Genomic DNA, 14,687 nt, shown 5'->3' with positions numbered 1-14,687 from the left:
AACAACAATGCTTACCGGAACAATTCTAGTAACAACTATAGGCCATATCCTTATAATAATGGCAACGGCTATGGTAATTCTTATGGGAATTCTTACAACAATAATAGGAATTCACCCCTGGACTTGAAGCCATGCTTAAAGAATTTATTAGTACACAAACTGCTTTTAACAAATGCTGTTGAAGAAAAGCTTGGGAAAATTGATATACTTGCTTCTAAAGTCGATAGTCTTGCTTGCTGATGTTGATCTTTTGAAATCAAAAGTTTTGCCTAATGAGAATCATCATAATAAAATTGTTACTACAGCAAATGCCATCCAAGTTAGAATTAATGAGAATATAAGATTAATGGCTGAACTGCGTGCTAGGTGGGATAGAGAAGAAAATAAAAAACTAGCTAAAGAGAAGAATGTAGCTAAAGTTTGGACTATTACCATAACTAGTAATGCTAATGCTACACATGTTGCTGCACCTCCTACTAATACTAATAAAAGAATTGGTGTTAGCAATGTTTCCACTTCTAATGCAAAGCGCGAAAGCTGCTGAAAGCTTGCTAAAGCTGCTGAAACTGCCTATGATAAAGTCTGCTGAAATTTTTTCCAACATTGGGGATGATGATCCCATTGCTTTAGATTATAATGGTTTGAATTTTGATGATTGCCACATCTCTGAAGTTATAAAGTTCTTGCAAAAACTTGCTAAAAGTCCTAATGCTAGTGCTATAAATTTGGCTTTCACACATCATATTACAAATGCTCTCATAAAAGCTAGAGAAGAGAAACTAGAGCGTGAAGCCTCTATTCCTAAAAAGCTAGAGGATGGTTGGGAGCCCATCATTAAGATGAAGGTTAAATATTTTGATTGTAATGCTTTATGTGATCTTGGTGCAAGTATTTACGTTATGCCTAAGAAAATTTATAATATGCTTGACTTGCCACCGCTGAAAAATTGTTATTTGGATGTTAATCTTGCTGATTATTCTACAAAGAAACCTTTGGGTAAAGTTGATAATGTTCGCATTACCGTTAACAATAATCTTGTTCCCGTTGATTTTGTTGTCTTGGATATTGAATGCAATGCATCTTGTCCCATTATATTGGGAAGACCTTTTCTTCGAACTGTTGGTGCTATCATTGATATGAAGGAAGGTAATATAAAATATCAATTTCCTCTCAAGAAAGGTATGGAACACTTTCCTAGAAAGAGAATGAAGTACCCTTTTGATTCTATTATGAGAACAAATCATGATGTTGACACTTCGTCTCTTGATAATACTTGATACACACTTTCTGCGCCTAGCTGAAAGGCGTTAAAGAAGCGCTTATGGGAGACAACCCATGTTTTTACCTACAGTACTTTGTTTTTATTTTGTGTCTTGGAAGTTGTTTACTACTGTAGCAACCTCTCCTTATCTTAGTTTTGTGTTTTGTTGTGCCAAGTTAAGCCGTTGATAGAAAAGTAAGTACTAGATTTGGATTACTGCGCAGTTCCAGATTTCTTTGCTGTCACGAATCTGGGTCCACCTCCCTGTAGGTAGCTCAGAAAATTAAGCCAATTTACGTGCATGATCCTCAGATATGTACGCAATTTTCATTCAATTTGAGCATTTTCATTTGAGCAAGTATGGTGCTATTTTAAAATTCGTCAATACGAACTGTTCTGTTTTGACAGATTCTGCCTTTTATTTCGCATTGCCTCTTTTGCTATGTTGGATGAATTTCTTTGATCCACTAATGTCCAGTAGCATTATGCAATGTCCAGAAGTGTTAAGAATGATTGTGTCACCTCTGAATATGTTAATTTATATTGTGCACTAACCCTCTAATGAGTTGTTTCGAGTTTGGTGTGGAGGAAGTTTTCAAGGATCAAGAGAGGAGTATGATGCAACATGATTAAGGAGAGTGAAAGCTCTAAGCTTGGGGATGCCCCGGTGGTTCACCCCTGCATATATTAAGAAGACTCAAGCGTCTAAGCTTGGGTATGCCCAAGGCATCCCCTTCTTCATCAACAACATTATCAGGTTCCTCCCCTGAAACTATATTTTTATTCCATCACATCTTATGTGCTTTTTCTTGGAGCGTCGGTTTGTTTTTGTTTTTTGTTTTGTTTGAATAAAATAGATCCTAGCATTCACTTTATGGGAGAGAGACACGCTCCGCTGTAGCATATGGACAAGTATGTCCTTGGTTTCTACTCATAGTATTCATGGCGAAGTTTCTCCTTCGTTAAATTGTTATATGGTTGGAATTGGAAAATGATACATGTAGTAATTGCTATTAATGTCTTGGGTAATGTGATACTTGGCAATTGTTGTGCTCATGTTTAAGCTCTTGCATCATATGCTTTGCACCCATTAATGAAGAAATACATAGAGCATGCTAAAATTTGGTTTGCATATTTGGTTTCTCTAAGGTCTAGATAATTTCTAGTATTGAGTTTGAACAACAAGGAAGACGGTGTAGAGTCTTATAATGTTTTCAATATGTCTTTTATGTGAGTTTTGCTGCACCGGTTCATCCTTGTGTTTGTTTCAAATAAGCCTTGCTAGCCTAAACCTTGTATCGAGAGGGAATACTTCTCATGCATCCAAAATACTTGAGCCAACCACTATGCCATTTGTGTCCACCATACCTACCTACTACATGGTATTTTCCCGCCATTCTAAAGTAAATTGCTTGAGTGCTACCTTTAAAATTCCATCATTCACCTTTGCAATATATAGCTCATGGGACAAATAGCTTAAAAACTATTGTGGTATTGAATATGTAATTATGCACTTTATCTCTTATTAAGTTGCTTGTTGTGCGATAACCATGTTTACTGGGGACGCCATCAACTTTCATTGTTGAATTTCATGTGAGTTGCTATGCATGTTCGTCTTGTCTGAAGTAAGGGCGATCTACACTGAGTTGAATGGTTTGAGCATGCATATTGTTAGAGAAGAACATTGGGCCGCTAACTAAAGCCATGATCCATGGTGGAAGTTTCAGTTTTGGACAAACATCCTCAAATCTCTAATGAGAAAAGAATTAATTGTTGTTGAATGCTTAAAGCATTAAAAGAGGAGTCCATTATCTGTTGTCTATGTTGTCCCGGTATGGATGTCTAAGTTGAGAATAATCAAAAGCGAGAAATCCAAATGCGAGCTTTCTCCTTAGACCTTTGTACAGGCGGCATAGAGGTACCCCTTTGTGATACTTGGTGAAAGCATATGTATTGCGGTGATAATCCAGGTAGTCCAAGCTAATTAGGACAAGGTGCGGGCACTATTAGTACACTATGCATGAGGCTTGCAACTTATAAGATATAATTTACATGATGCATATGCTTTATTACTACCGTTGACAAAATTGTTTCATGTTTTCAAAATCAAAGCTCTAGCACAAATATAGCAATCGATGCTTTTCCTCTATGGAGGACCTTTCTTTTACTTTCAATGTTGAGTCAGTTCACCTATTTCTCTCCACCTCAAGAAGTAAACACTTGTGTGAACTGTGCATTGATTCCTACATACTTGCTTATTGCACTTATTATATTACTCTATGTTGACAATATCCATGAGATATACATGTTACAAGTTGAAAGCAACCGCTGAAACTTAATCTTCTTTTGTGTTGCTTCAATGCCTTTACTTTGAATTATTGCTTTATGAGTTAACTCTTATGCAAGACTTATTGATGCTTGTCTTGAAGTGCTATTCATGAAAAGTCTTTGCTTTATGATTCACTTGTTTACTCATGTCATATACATTGTTTTGATCGCTGCATTCACTACATATGCTTTACAAATAGTATGATCAAGATTATGATGGCATGTCACTCCGGAAATTATCTTTGTTATCGTTTTACACTGCTCGGGACGAGCGAGAACTAAGCTTGGGGATGCTGATACGTCTCCGACGTATCGATAATTTCTTGTGTTCCATGCCACATTATTGATGTTATCTACATGTTTTATGCACACTTTATGTCATATTCGTGCATTTTACGGAACTAACCTATTAACAAGATGCCGAAGTGCCGATTCTTGTTTTCTGCTGTTTTTGGTTTCAGAAATCCTAGTAAAGAAATATTCTCGGAATTGGACGAAATCAAAGCCCGAGGGCCTATTTTCTCCACGAAGCTTCCGGAAGACCGAAGACGAAACGAAGTGGGGCCACGGGGTGGCCAAACCCTAGGGCGGCGCGGCCCCACCTTGGCCGCGCCGGCCTGTCATCTGGGCCCCCGTGCCGCCTCTCGACTTGCCCTTCCGCCTACTTAAAGCCTCCGTGACGAAACCCCCGGTACCGAGAGCCACGATACGGAAAACCTTCCGGAGACGCCGCCGCCGCCGATCCCATCTCGAGGGATCCGGGAGATCGCCTCCGGCACCCTGCCGGAGAGGGGAATCATCTCCCGGAGGACTCTACACCGCCATGGTCGCCTCCGGAGTGATGAGTGAGTAGTCTACCCCTGGACTATGGGTCCATAGCAGTAGCTAGATGGTTGTCTTCTCCCCATTGTGCTATCATTGTCGGATCTTGTGAGCTGCCTAACATGATCAAGATCATCTATATGTAATTCTATATGTTGCGTTTGTTGGGATCCGATGAATAGAGAATACTTGTTATGTTGATTATCAAAGTTATATCTTACGTGTTGTTTATGATCTTGCATGCTTTCCGTTACTAGTAGATGCTCTGGCCAAGTAGATGCTTGTAACTCCAAGAGGGAGTACTTATGCTCGATAGTGGGTTCATGCCTGCATTGACACACGGACGGTGACGAGAAAGTTCTAAGGTTGTGTTGTCTTGTTGCCACTAGGGATAAAACATTAGTGCTATGTTCAAGGATGTAGTCACTAGTTACATTACGCACCATACTTAATGCAATTGTCTCGTTGCTTTGCAACTTAATACTGGAGGGGTTCGGATGATAACTCTGAAGGTGGACTTTTTAGGCATAGATGCGGTTGGATGGCGGTCTATGTACTTTGTCGTAATGCCCAATTAAATCTCACTATACTCTTCATGATATGTATGTGCATTGTCATGCTCTCTTTATTTGTCAATTGCCCAACTGTAATTTGTTCACCCAACATGCTTGTTCGTCTTATGGGAGAGACACCTCTAGTGAGCTGTGGACCCCGGTCCAATTCTCTTTACTTGAAATACAATCTCTTGCAATACTTGTTTTTACTGTTTTCTCTGCAAACAATCATCTTCCACACAATACGGTTAATCCTTTGTTACAGCAAGCCGGTGAGATTGACAACCTCATCTGTTTCGTTGGGGCAAAGTACTTTGGTTGTGTTGTGCAGGTTCCACGTTGGCGCCGGAATCTCCGGTGTTGCGCCGCACTACATCCCGCCGCCATCAACCTTCAACGTGCTTCTTGGCTCCTCCTGGTTCGATAAACCTTGGTTTCTTTCTGAGGGAAAACTTGCTGCTGTGCTCATCATACCTTCCTCTTGGGGTTGCCCAACGAACGTGTGAAATACACGCCATCAGCCCTCGAGCGATATGCTGCCAAAGGTCAATACTTGACCTCTGAGGACCCGCCGCCGCCACGGCAGAGTCAATCTTACCACGTACCAGCTCCCCAAAGCCCGGTACCCCGAGCCACCACGTCTGAAAGAAGAACCGTGGGGAACGCACAAGACCCTTCTCCCCATTATCCAAGATCAAAGGGCAGTGGTCAGAACCAATCCTCGTGACAGCCGTAAGCGACGCAAGGGGGAAGACCACCTCCCAAGAAGGCGAGACAAACACTCTGTCCAGCACCGACCGGATCGGTGCGGCCTGGTTGTTAGTCCACGTAAAACGGGCCCCCGCCCGACAAATTTCCCTCAGGGAAAGGCTAGCCAGCACGTCATTAAACCGGCGCACCCTTGGCCAGTTGACCGCCCCATTACTCTTATCCTCCGCCCTACGGACTAGATTGAAGTCCCCTGCTACCACAATGGTAGCAGACAGTTGGCAACTTCCGTCTCGAGTTCGCCCAAGAACTCAGACGTCCGCGAGTGATCCGCCGGGCCGTACACCAGCATGAAGCGCCATTTAAGGTTGTTGTTCCGCTGTAGGATGTCAGCGCTAATAAAGAAGGAGCCCTTCCTCCAGAATCCAACCTCAAAGAATTCATCCCTGAATCCAAGAAGGAGCCCTCCCGAGTGCCCCGTAGCCGGCACCCAGTTCCAGTTGAATTGACCCCCGTGTTCAAGCCAACGTAGTTCCTGTGCCGAAAAATCCTGTTTGATCGTCTCCTGTAGCCCAATAATGTCCACCTGGTCCGTTTTGAAAATGTCCTTCAGCTGGGTCCGCCTCCCCGGTGCCCCCCAGCCTCGGATGTTTTGAATAAGGAACCTCATGATGTTCCCCGACGCTTACTCGAGCCTTTCCTGACCGTGAGCGAGGACTTCTTCCTCCTACGCTTGGGAGCCCGAGTGGTGTCGCCCTTCGCCCCACTCAAAGCCTGCTCCCCCACCGTCATCAGGTGCGTCCCCCGCACCCGGTCAGCCCCCTCCTCGTCAGATGCCTCAGACCCCGCTTCTCTCTCCCCGAGAGGTAGCCCCGTCCCCGGGTCGGGGTCCGCAGCATCGAGGGCACCCTGCCGCTCAAGCCCATTGGCCGGGAGGTTCTCCTCCGACCCCTTGCGGGCCTCCGCCTCCAACCTCAGCCGTCGTGTCGTGGCCGCTAGGGCCGCCTGTACTTTCTCTTTGGCCCGCACAATGGAAAGCGCCTCCCCGGGGCATCCCATACTAGGCGAAAACACGATACAACTATCCTTGACAACGGAAGATAGGTGAGAATCGGGAAGGATGTCCAAGATGGCGAAATCCGTACCTTTGTCGACGCCCTTGTTGTTGTTGATGACCGTCTCCAGGTTCTTGTCCGCCACGAGCTGCTGCGCCTTCTCCAACATCGTCGAGGCCACCGCCCCCTTCCCGTGCCTTGAGCTCTTGCGGACAGCCGCGGCCGTCTTGGTCGCCGTCCTCCTTGCGTAGGGGATCGCCGCCGATCGTGGGCCACGCGCCACCGGCGTCGTCGCACACGCCTCCCGCACCAGGTCCTTGACCACCAGCTGCCCCTCGCCGCCACCAGCGACGGCCTCAGTGGCTCCCAGCATCGCCACCTCCTCCTCCGTGCTACCAGGGCACATGTCACGCCTCGCCACCTTCGCCGGTGGACCCAGCGGCTCCGGGCTGTCCACGGACCAGGAGGAGATGGGGTTCGTAACCGTGGAGAGCGAAGAGCCCTCCAAGCCTGCCCGGCCGGCATTCTCATTTCTTCCATCCACTGTTGAAAATTATGCTAATTGTGAGGGGGATAATAATTGATAAGTATAGTGCAGTTCGGTGAATTTTGTCTTAGGCTATGTGGGATAACATGCGTGCTATTGCTCCATAAGCTATGAACTTATATGTTGCAACCACAACAAAATCTCAAGCTTATTGTATAGCAGTGATAGATTGAAATAGTTCAAAATGGTTTTATTTATTGCTATGTCATAAACCATGTCTCAGTTTTATACACTCAAGTATGTGGCTTATGATGTATGTCAGGCTTATGTTTTCCTTCTAGGGTAGAAATTTTTGATCACTAGTCAACTTATGTGAATTGGCACATGTGAAACAGTGGTATAATACTTTGTTAAGGTTCGTCCAATTTGGATTGAGTATGCACCTTGAATTAGATGATAAGGTCAGTTCAACCAATAAGTGAAACTAGGAACCAGTTTATAAGAATGCATTGTGAAAGGTTGGCTGATTTGAGGATTTTTGTGGTTGGGATCTATTACGAATGGAGATGATGAATGACGCCTGGGCAACCAGTTCAAAGCGTAGTGAAGTGCTGAGGGTCAAGCAAAGTAATGTTATTTGTCAAACTTACTTTGTTACAAATTATTAATACAAATTGAATAGCTGCGACAAAACAAATTATAAGATAATTAGACGTTAAAATGATAACTTATAGCTCTATGTACCTTCTCTATCGGCAAAATTTTCTGTTATGTGATGCTTAAAAAGGGTCATTGTTGCGGACTTAGATCCACAACGGGGTAACTACCGTGCAGAAGATAACCAGATGGTGTGGCTGCGAGGGATCGGGTAGACATAGGCTGAGAAGAGAGAATAACTAGGGAGAGATTAGATTGATTGTTCTTGCTTAGATACATGACCTTTGTTGATAAACCTTTGTTGTGATCTGCAAGTATTATTGTAAAGGATGATCTGCAAAAAAGAGAGTAAATACTGTAGATGATAAATTTAGAATGGTTCCATTGAATCAAGGTCTTCCTTTCCTTTTGAACTCGTATGTGCTGGAGAATGCTGTGTCACGGTGTGTTGATTATCATTTTCCCTGCTACTGCAGCTTTCCCCCTTGTGAAATATTATTAAAAGTAAACGTTATGTATCTGGCACCTTTACTGCAGCCTTCTCCCCTTGGCATATAGTAGAGGCGCCAGATACATCACCAAGCTCGTAGCACAAGTTGCCATGAGGATTGAGAAACAAGGTGGCCGCTTACCCTGCCTGCCACGGGCAGTGTGTGGGCGAGACCGTTGCCACTTTGCCAGCCACGCCCACAAAACCCCCTGTAGCTATATCTCCGCTCTGGTAGCTGACATTGTGTGATGCAAGAAGTGTTGCCAACCATATTGTAAATTGTTGTGAACAAGCGCAGAAATTTAGTTGTGTGATACAAGAAGTTAAACTGTTATTGCAAGGCATCTTCCTGGTAGCTACTGTGTGTCTGCGTTTGTCTTTCCCTAGATCTGCTAGCAAATTGTGAACTCCTTTAGCAATGTTGCGACAAAAGAGAGCTGCTGCTGCTGTTTCGTTACAGTTGACTCAGGGTCTCCACAATGTTACATGTATAGGCGATACTACTCAACCCGTAAGCAGTAGCGTGATCTACACCAGAAACCATGTATACTTTCAATTCCGACACTAACAATAACAACAGAGTGGTGAACAGTAGAGGGACAACAGCAAAAGAGTGGCTAAATAGAGATTAAGGAGACTAACAGCTACAACCCTGGCACTAAAACAATCAGTGTTGTTCTTCACGACAAACAAGTGTCCAGTTACAACTCTGGCACTAAAACAATCAGCGTTGTTCTTCACGACAGAGAAGTTCATAGAATCCGTAACTACCAGCGCCGTTGGAGCTCTCTGCGTGGTATTTATTCATATGGATGCTTGATTTTTCCGCTGCCTCTTTCTTCTCTCCCGCATGGCCGCCTTCTCTTCGTTCGTAGCAAGGGCCACACCATGGGATATCAACCTCAACTCGCCCCCATCAGGAGCGAAAGTATTCAGTGTGGAGTTTCTACAAAATTAAATATAAAATGAAGGAATTCAGTACAATCATTAGCTACAATTCGAGTTCATAATTTCCATTTGGGCATTAAAGAAGAATTATGATGCGATGGACATGTAAATTATAACGTTTCTTGAAGGAAAAAAAAAGTCCTCCATGAAACGAAGAACAGAAATGGAAGATGTGGTACTACAGTACATAGCATGGAAAACGTTCTCCGTGAAATAAAATAGGAGCAATAAATATATGATAAACAGTATGGCAGGGCATGTACCTTTTGTTGTATGTGAGCAAGCTTCCTCCGGTTCTCCTCTACGTTACACCACTTAATTAACTCAGGGTTGTCGTCTATTTCCAATTCTTGGAGGTTTGTGAGCAGTTGTATGCTGTCTGGCAGAGTCATGATGGCACGGCAGGCCCACATTATAAGTTTCCTGAGCGACACGAGTTCTCCTATCCATGGTGGCAGCTGTCTCAAGCTAGGACAGTAGGACAGTGTTAATGATCGTAGCTTTGTTAGTTGCCTCATGCTATCGGGCAATTCCTCTAGCTTCACGTGGTTCCATACATCCAGTACCTGAAGGGAATGGAGGGCCCCCCATATATCTGGAGAGATCGTCAAATTGATGTTACTGCATTCAACAAGTCTTAACACCCTGAGGGAGAGTAGGTGGTGAAGAAAACCCCACTGATGAAGAGGCATGTCGCTATCTCCAGCTGTTACTGTCAGACAATCAATATGTGGCATGCTCTCCCGCTGTGGTAGGAGCACATTATCGCTATTCATTATAGACCAAGATGCGGCTCTTGGAAGGTGTGGTCTTATCCTCAACTTGGGGCAATCATGTATGCACACTCTTTCAAGCGCATTCACACTATCCTCACCACAACTCAAGTATGATGTGTCCCATTCTTCCAGGCTTTCCATTTTAACGAGCACAATCTTTCGGAGGTTTGGTAGTTGGCAAAGGGGCGGTACACTCTTGCAGTTTGGCAAATCGTACATTGTCAGCTCGACAAGATTAGGGAGATGGTTGCTCATACTCATTAGCCAGTGTGGAAAGCCAACACTGCAGTAGCCCTTTATTTTAAATCTCTGCAAAGTGGTTGGTGGCACTAGCTCCGTCAGCAACTCCATGTCATCCACGGATCTATCTGCACCCTTGGTCCACGATAATGACAATTCTTGGATGTTCTGTTTCTCACTCAGATTTATACTGTGTGCCTCTTCTGGGGACTTCACATTTTCAAGCCGTGAGATGCTCAGCTCAGCAGCACTTGCATGCTCAATCAGATGGATGTTACTGCTAGTGTCACCTGCGTACACAGACAAGTTCCGCATAGTGGCACCTGAGTACTCAAAATGAATGTTGTCTACACACTCTGGAAGCCTAATGATTTGGCGGCACCCCTTGAGCAGCAGCTTGGTCAGGTGGCTTGCGCTATCTGGTATTGTAAGAGGATAATCATTTTCAGACAAATCCAGCTGCTTCATATTGGGAAGGGTGCATATACTGTCTATGAAACTTCCAGTTTGATTCCTTGAGTTGTCAAATATATATTCCAAGCACCTTGATAGATATAAATATCGGAGTTCAGTGAGATTGACTATGGTGCCTGGCAACCCTCTGAGATTTTCACATTCTGATAACCCCAAATGTTGGAGTTTGGTTAGGCCACCCAAAACTTTGGGTATTCCTGAAACATCATAGCAGCCTGACAAATCCAGATGTACCAATGCTCTGATCTCCCCAAATGACAATGGAAGTTCTTTTAGGTTCCTACAACCTGATAAGTCAAGATGCATCAGACCTTTCATTTTCCCAATCGACTCTGGCAATACTCTGAGACTGCTGGAAGAAATTCTAAGATAATTCAACTTTGAGAGCATACCGATACCCCTGGGATTAATTGGAACCTCGCCACATGAAAAGCTAAGATACCTCAACTGCTTCAATTCACCAATAGAATCTGTCAAATCATGCCTATAGCATAAATCCAAGACACGAACGTGCTTAGCTGGTGAAAAGCCAAGGCACGGACTCTCCGAAACTATGTCTGCAAAATGCAGTGCCCTTATCTTTGCAGGTGAAATTGTGGTTGACTTCAATGGCTTCGTACAATATTTCAGCCATGCATAGCGGCAATTGGGGCCTTCCAAGTTATATTCGTCAACCATGACCGATTTTGCGAGGTCATGCACCAAGTCATGCATAGTGAACCGTGTAGCATCTTTACTTCCTTCGAAAGGGTCGCCGTTCTGCAGGAAGAACATAAAATAGTGTAAGAGTTATGGTTTTTCCCTATTAGCAATTGGAGAGAATAAACAAGTGAATACCTAACTGGATGCTATTCTTCGTCTGCAATTCAAAGACTATAACTCTGCTGAGTTTTCCTCTTATTTATTGCAGTTTTACTGTTTTCGCACTTCTACACTTTCTTTCATAATCTTCAACTATTTTTTCGTCTGATCATTGTCATTTTCAGCTAATGCTTTTCCATAATGTAAAAACAAAGGTCTAATAACAAGTAAAATCAAAGACATGAACACTAAATTTTTAAGTGTATTTTGTACAAACTCGAACATTGCAATAAAAGATTACTCAAGAGTTCAAATTATTGATATTCTTATAAACATATGCCAATTAAAATAAGAAAAAGCTCCTACATAGAACTGTAACATCTGGTCTCTAGACTACTATCATATTGCAATTAAAATGTGGAATACAGTCAGGAACAGTAGTATACGGGTAGTATGGTCCATCATCCATTGATGATGTGGTGCGGCAAATTAATGAGTGTGAGCAATAAACTGTCTCTCTCCATAAGAAATGTAAAACATTTAAAGTGGCTCAAGACAGCAGCTTGCAGCGATTTGGAATTAATAAGACATTTAAGCTGCTAAAAAATCATTAACAACATACACTTAATGTAAGGATTAGAGCTTAGCAAAACAACCGCAATGAAAAATATTCGATTACCGCAGGTACACAAAACTAACTGTAACAAACTAATTGTAAATGAAATAATAATACAAAACACCCAACTGTTCCTCAAGCAAAAAATTAAAATAATAACAAATTAATTGTAAATGAAAGGAAGATGAGTTGGAATCGCAAAGCCAGAGTCAGTGAATGAGGCTCTACAAGATGCACCGCTACAGTAGTAGGTCCCGTCTCTTTTGCATCATGAAATGCTTATCCTATGAGTAAAAAATAATGGTATGCAAATTTAAGAACTACAAACCTCAAGGAATCAAAGAGGAAATTTCAAGGGTTTAGTATTCCGCACTAACATTTTAAATATTTGTACTCTTTCCATAGAAACGTGATCAAAGATTGCAATGAGACATGTACATTTTTATATATCAGTCATCTGAAAAGGAAAGTAGTAAAGTGGTTACTCCAACATAATGCATGGAAAGGTTTCGCAGAAAAATACTCTCAGTATCTCAATAGAAAAATCATTATTTGAATAAAATAAGACGAGAATCAGTTGTGTAGCAGTTGTGTAACTCACCTTTGAATGTTGAAAAAATGACATCTCCAGAAGCTTCGTGATATAAATCTCGCCGAGCTCCAAGGTAGAGAATGTACTAGATGACTCAATGAATCCAAGAGCAATCCATTGATGAATTAGATCATAACTAATCATGTTGTGGCCTTTTGGAAAGATTGCACAATAAGCAAAGCATAACTTCAAGTGTGGAGGCATGAAGTTGTAGCTTAGCAACAAGGATGCAAGCACTTCATGTGTAGACAATGTTTCTTTGGACGCAGACAGATTCCAGATGTGGTTGGATCTGATGGAATCCCATACATCGTATGTCTTGGATTTCAACATGTGTCCAAGTGACTGAGCAGCTAAAGGCACACCTCCACACTTTTTTGCAATTTCCTTTCCAATTGGCTCCAAGCGCTCTTTGTCCTGCCTTGTTTCAAACATACTTTTCACTTTTAGTATATCCCAGCACATTTGATCTAACAAGGCAGGTAATTCGAATGGATTAACAGTACCAACTTCCTGTGCAATGCTTTTTTCGCGTGTTGTAACCACAACCAGCACCTTGCTCCCCTCACCCTGCTTCAGCATAGCCTTCAATTCTTGTAGGTGGGAAGGATTGCTCTCCCACAGGTCATCCAAAATGATCAGGATCCTCTTACCAGTAAACAACTCTCGAAGACGAGTATGAATACTATGCAAATCATCAGATATTGGCTTCTCCTGTGATAGTTGTGATATTATGGTGTTGCCAATCTTTTTCAGTTCAAATTTCTGGGACACATAGACCCACACCTTAGAGTATTCTTTGAACTCTGAATCATTGAAAACTAATCTCGCCAAGGTGGTTTTTCCAATGCCTCCAATGCCACATATTGGAAGGATGGTGGTCCCTTGAGTGGTGCTCCCAGATATACAAGCCACGATTTCCAATTTTTCATTGGTCCGTCCGATGATTTCTGCTTCCTCCACATACCCGGCTGTCTCCCGGATATCAGGAACTTGCTTCTCCTCGCTGCGAGTTTCTGGTAGAACACGATAATTGTTACGGTCATCTGCTATCTTTTGTAGGCGCTTTTGCATCTTCTTCATCTTACGTGGCATCTTAATTTTATTCATCGTAGCTTCCCACTGCAACCGGCACAATTTGATTTGTAAGCACCATGGAATTGTCACTATAAAAAAGTTTTCATATCTAGTTCAATATGTAAATCAATCCAGTTCTACCAGTTCATATCTTAGAAAAGAGAAACCCAGTTCATTGTTTGTTTCCGTTATCTAGTAGTATAATGGAGTCAACACAGTTTGAACAAAAAAAAATCTTGGGCAACAGCAGCATTCGGATCCAGTTTAATTGCAACGAAATGGTTAGAATCTTTCATACCAGGTCAGTGTCAGCTTCGAAGTCATCAAGCATGTCGGAGATGTCGTACATGGCGACCTTAAGCCGCTTCAGCCACAGAACCGCCGAGTTATCCGTGACAGACCGCGTCTCGGCGTCACTGAGCACGGCCTCCACCGACTCCAGCGTCATCTTCATCTTCTCGAGATCCTTCTTCATGTTCCAGTGCAGCTTGATCTCGCCTCCGATGGCGGAACTGATCTGTTTAATCACCAACTTGATGACGGCAGAGGCGACCATACCCCCGACTGCCACCATCGCCATGGCTCGTGTTTGTCGGGTTGGGATTTGTTATATACTGAAGCTCCAGTCCCTGTTAATCGACCATGATTACGCACCAAAGCATTAGAATCATGGCACGTCGAATCGATACCACGAGCTTGAGCATTTGCAGGAATGCAGGTAGACTTGCAGAGCTACCAATGTCGCGGGCTTGCGAGGAAGAAAGTAGATAGTAAGAGGTGTACCTGTAGCCGGGTACTCCA

The 14,687-nt window shown here is 43.0% G+C and overlaps 1 protein-coding gene across 2 annotated transcripts; it reads right to left on the bottom strand.

Moving 5' to 3' along the window:
• Positions 1-11,447: 11,447 nt before the first annotated feature.
• Positions 11,448-14,483, bottom strand: LOC124651675 (putative disease resistance protein RGA1). 2 transcript variants are annotated; one of them, XM_047190722.1, is made up of 5 exons: positions 14,185-14,483; positions 12,819-13,931; positions 12,595-12,674; positions 11,643-12,501; positions 11,448-11,559 (listed from the first exon to the last, which is right to left on the bottom strand). In XM_047190722.1, exons 1-3 carry the CDS (start codon positions 14,464-14,466, stop codon positions 12,660-12,662), a joined length of 1,410 nt encoding a protein of 469 aa, XP_047046678.1. In that variant the 5' UTR covers positions 14,467-14,483; the 3' UTR covers positions 11,448-11,559; positions 11,643-12,501; positions 12,595-12,659. The 2 variants fall into 2 exon arrangements, with proteins under 2 accessions (XP_047046678.1, XP_047046679.1); XM_047190723.1 differs by having other exon boundaries at positions 11,449-11,559; positions 11,638-12,501.
• Between the last annotated feature and the right edge of the window lie 204 nt (positions 14,484-14,687).

The sequence above is a fragment of the Lolium rigidum genome, chromosome 5 (genome assembly GCF_022539505.1).
Source record: "Lolium rigidum isolate FL_2022 chromosome 5, APGP_CSIRO_Lrig_0.1, whole genome shotgun sequence".
Classification (NCBI taxonomy): domain Eukaryota; kingdom Viridiplantae; phylum Streptophyta; class Magnoliopsida; order Poales; family Poaceae; genus Lolium; species Lolium rigidum.
This window is presented reverse-complemented; position numbering and strand designations above follow the sequence as displayed.

Excerpts from the sequence above, each read along its gene's own strand:
- LOC124651675 (XM_047190722.1), bottom strand. The coding sequence starts at position 14,466 with ATGGCGATGGTGGCAGTCGGGGGTATGGTCGCCTCTGCCGTCATCAAG. Across the intron at positions 13,932-14,184 it reads TCGAAGCTGACACTGACCTG|TGGGAAGCTACGATGAATAA; the intron begins GTATGAAAGATT and ends TGCCGGTTGCAG.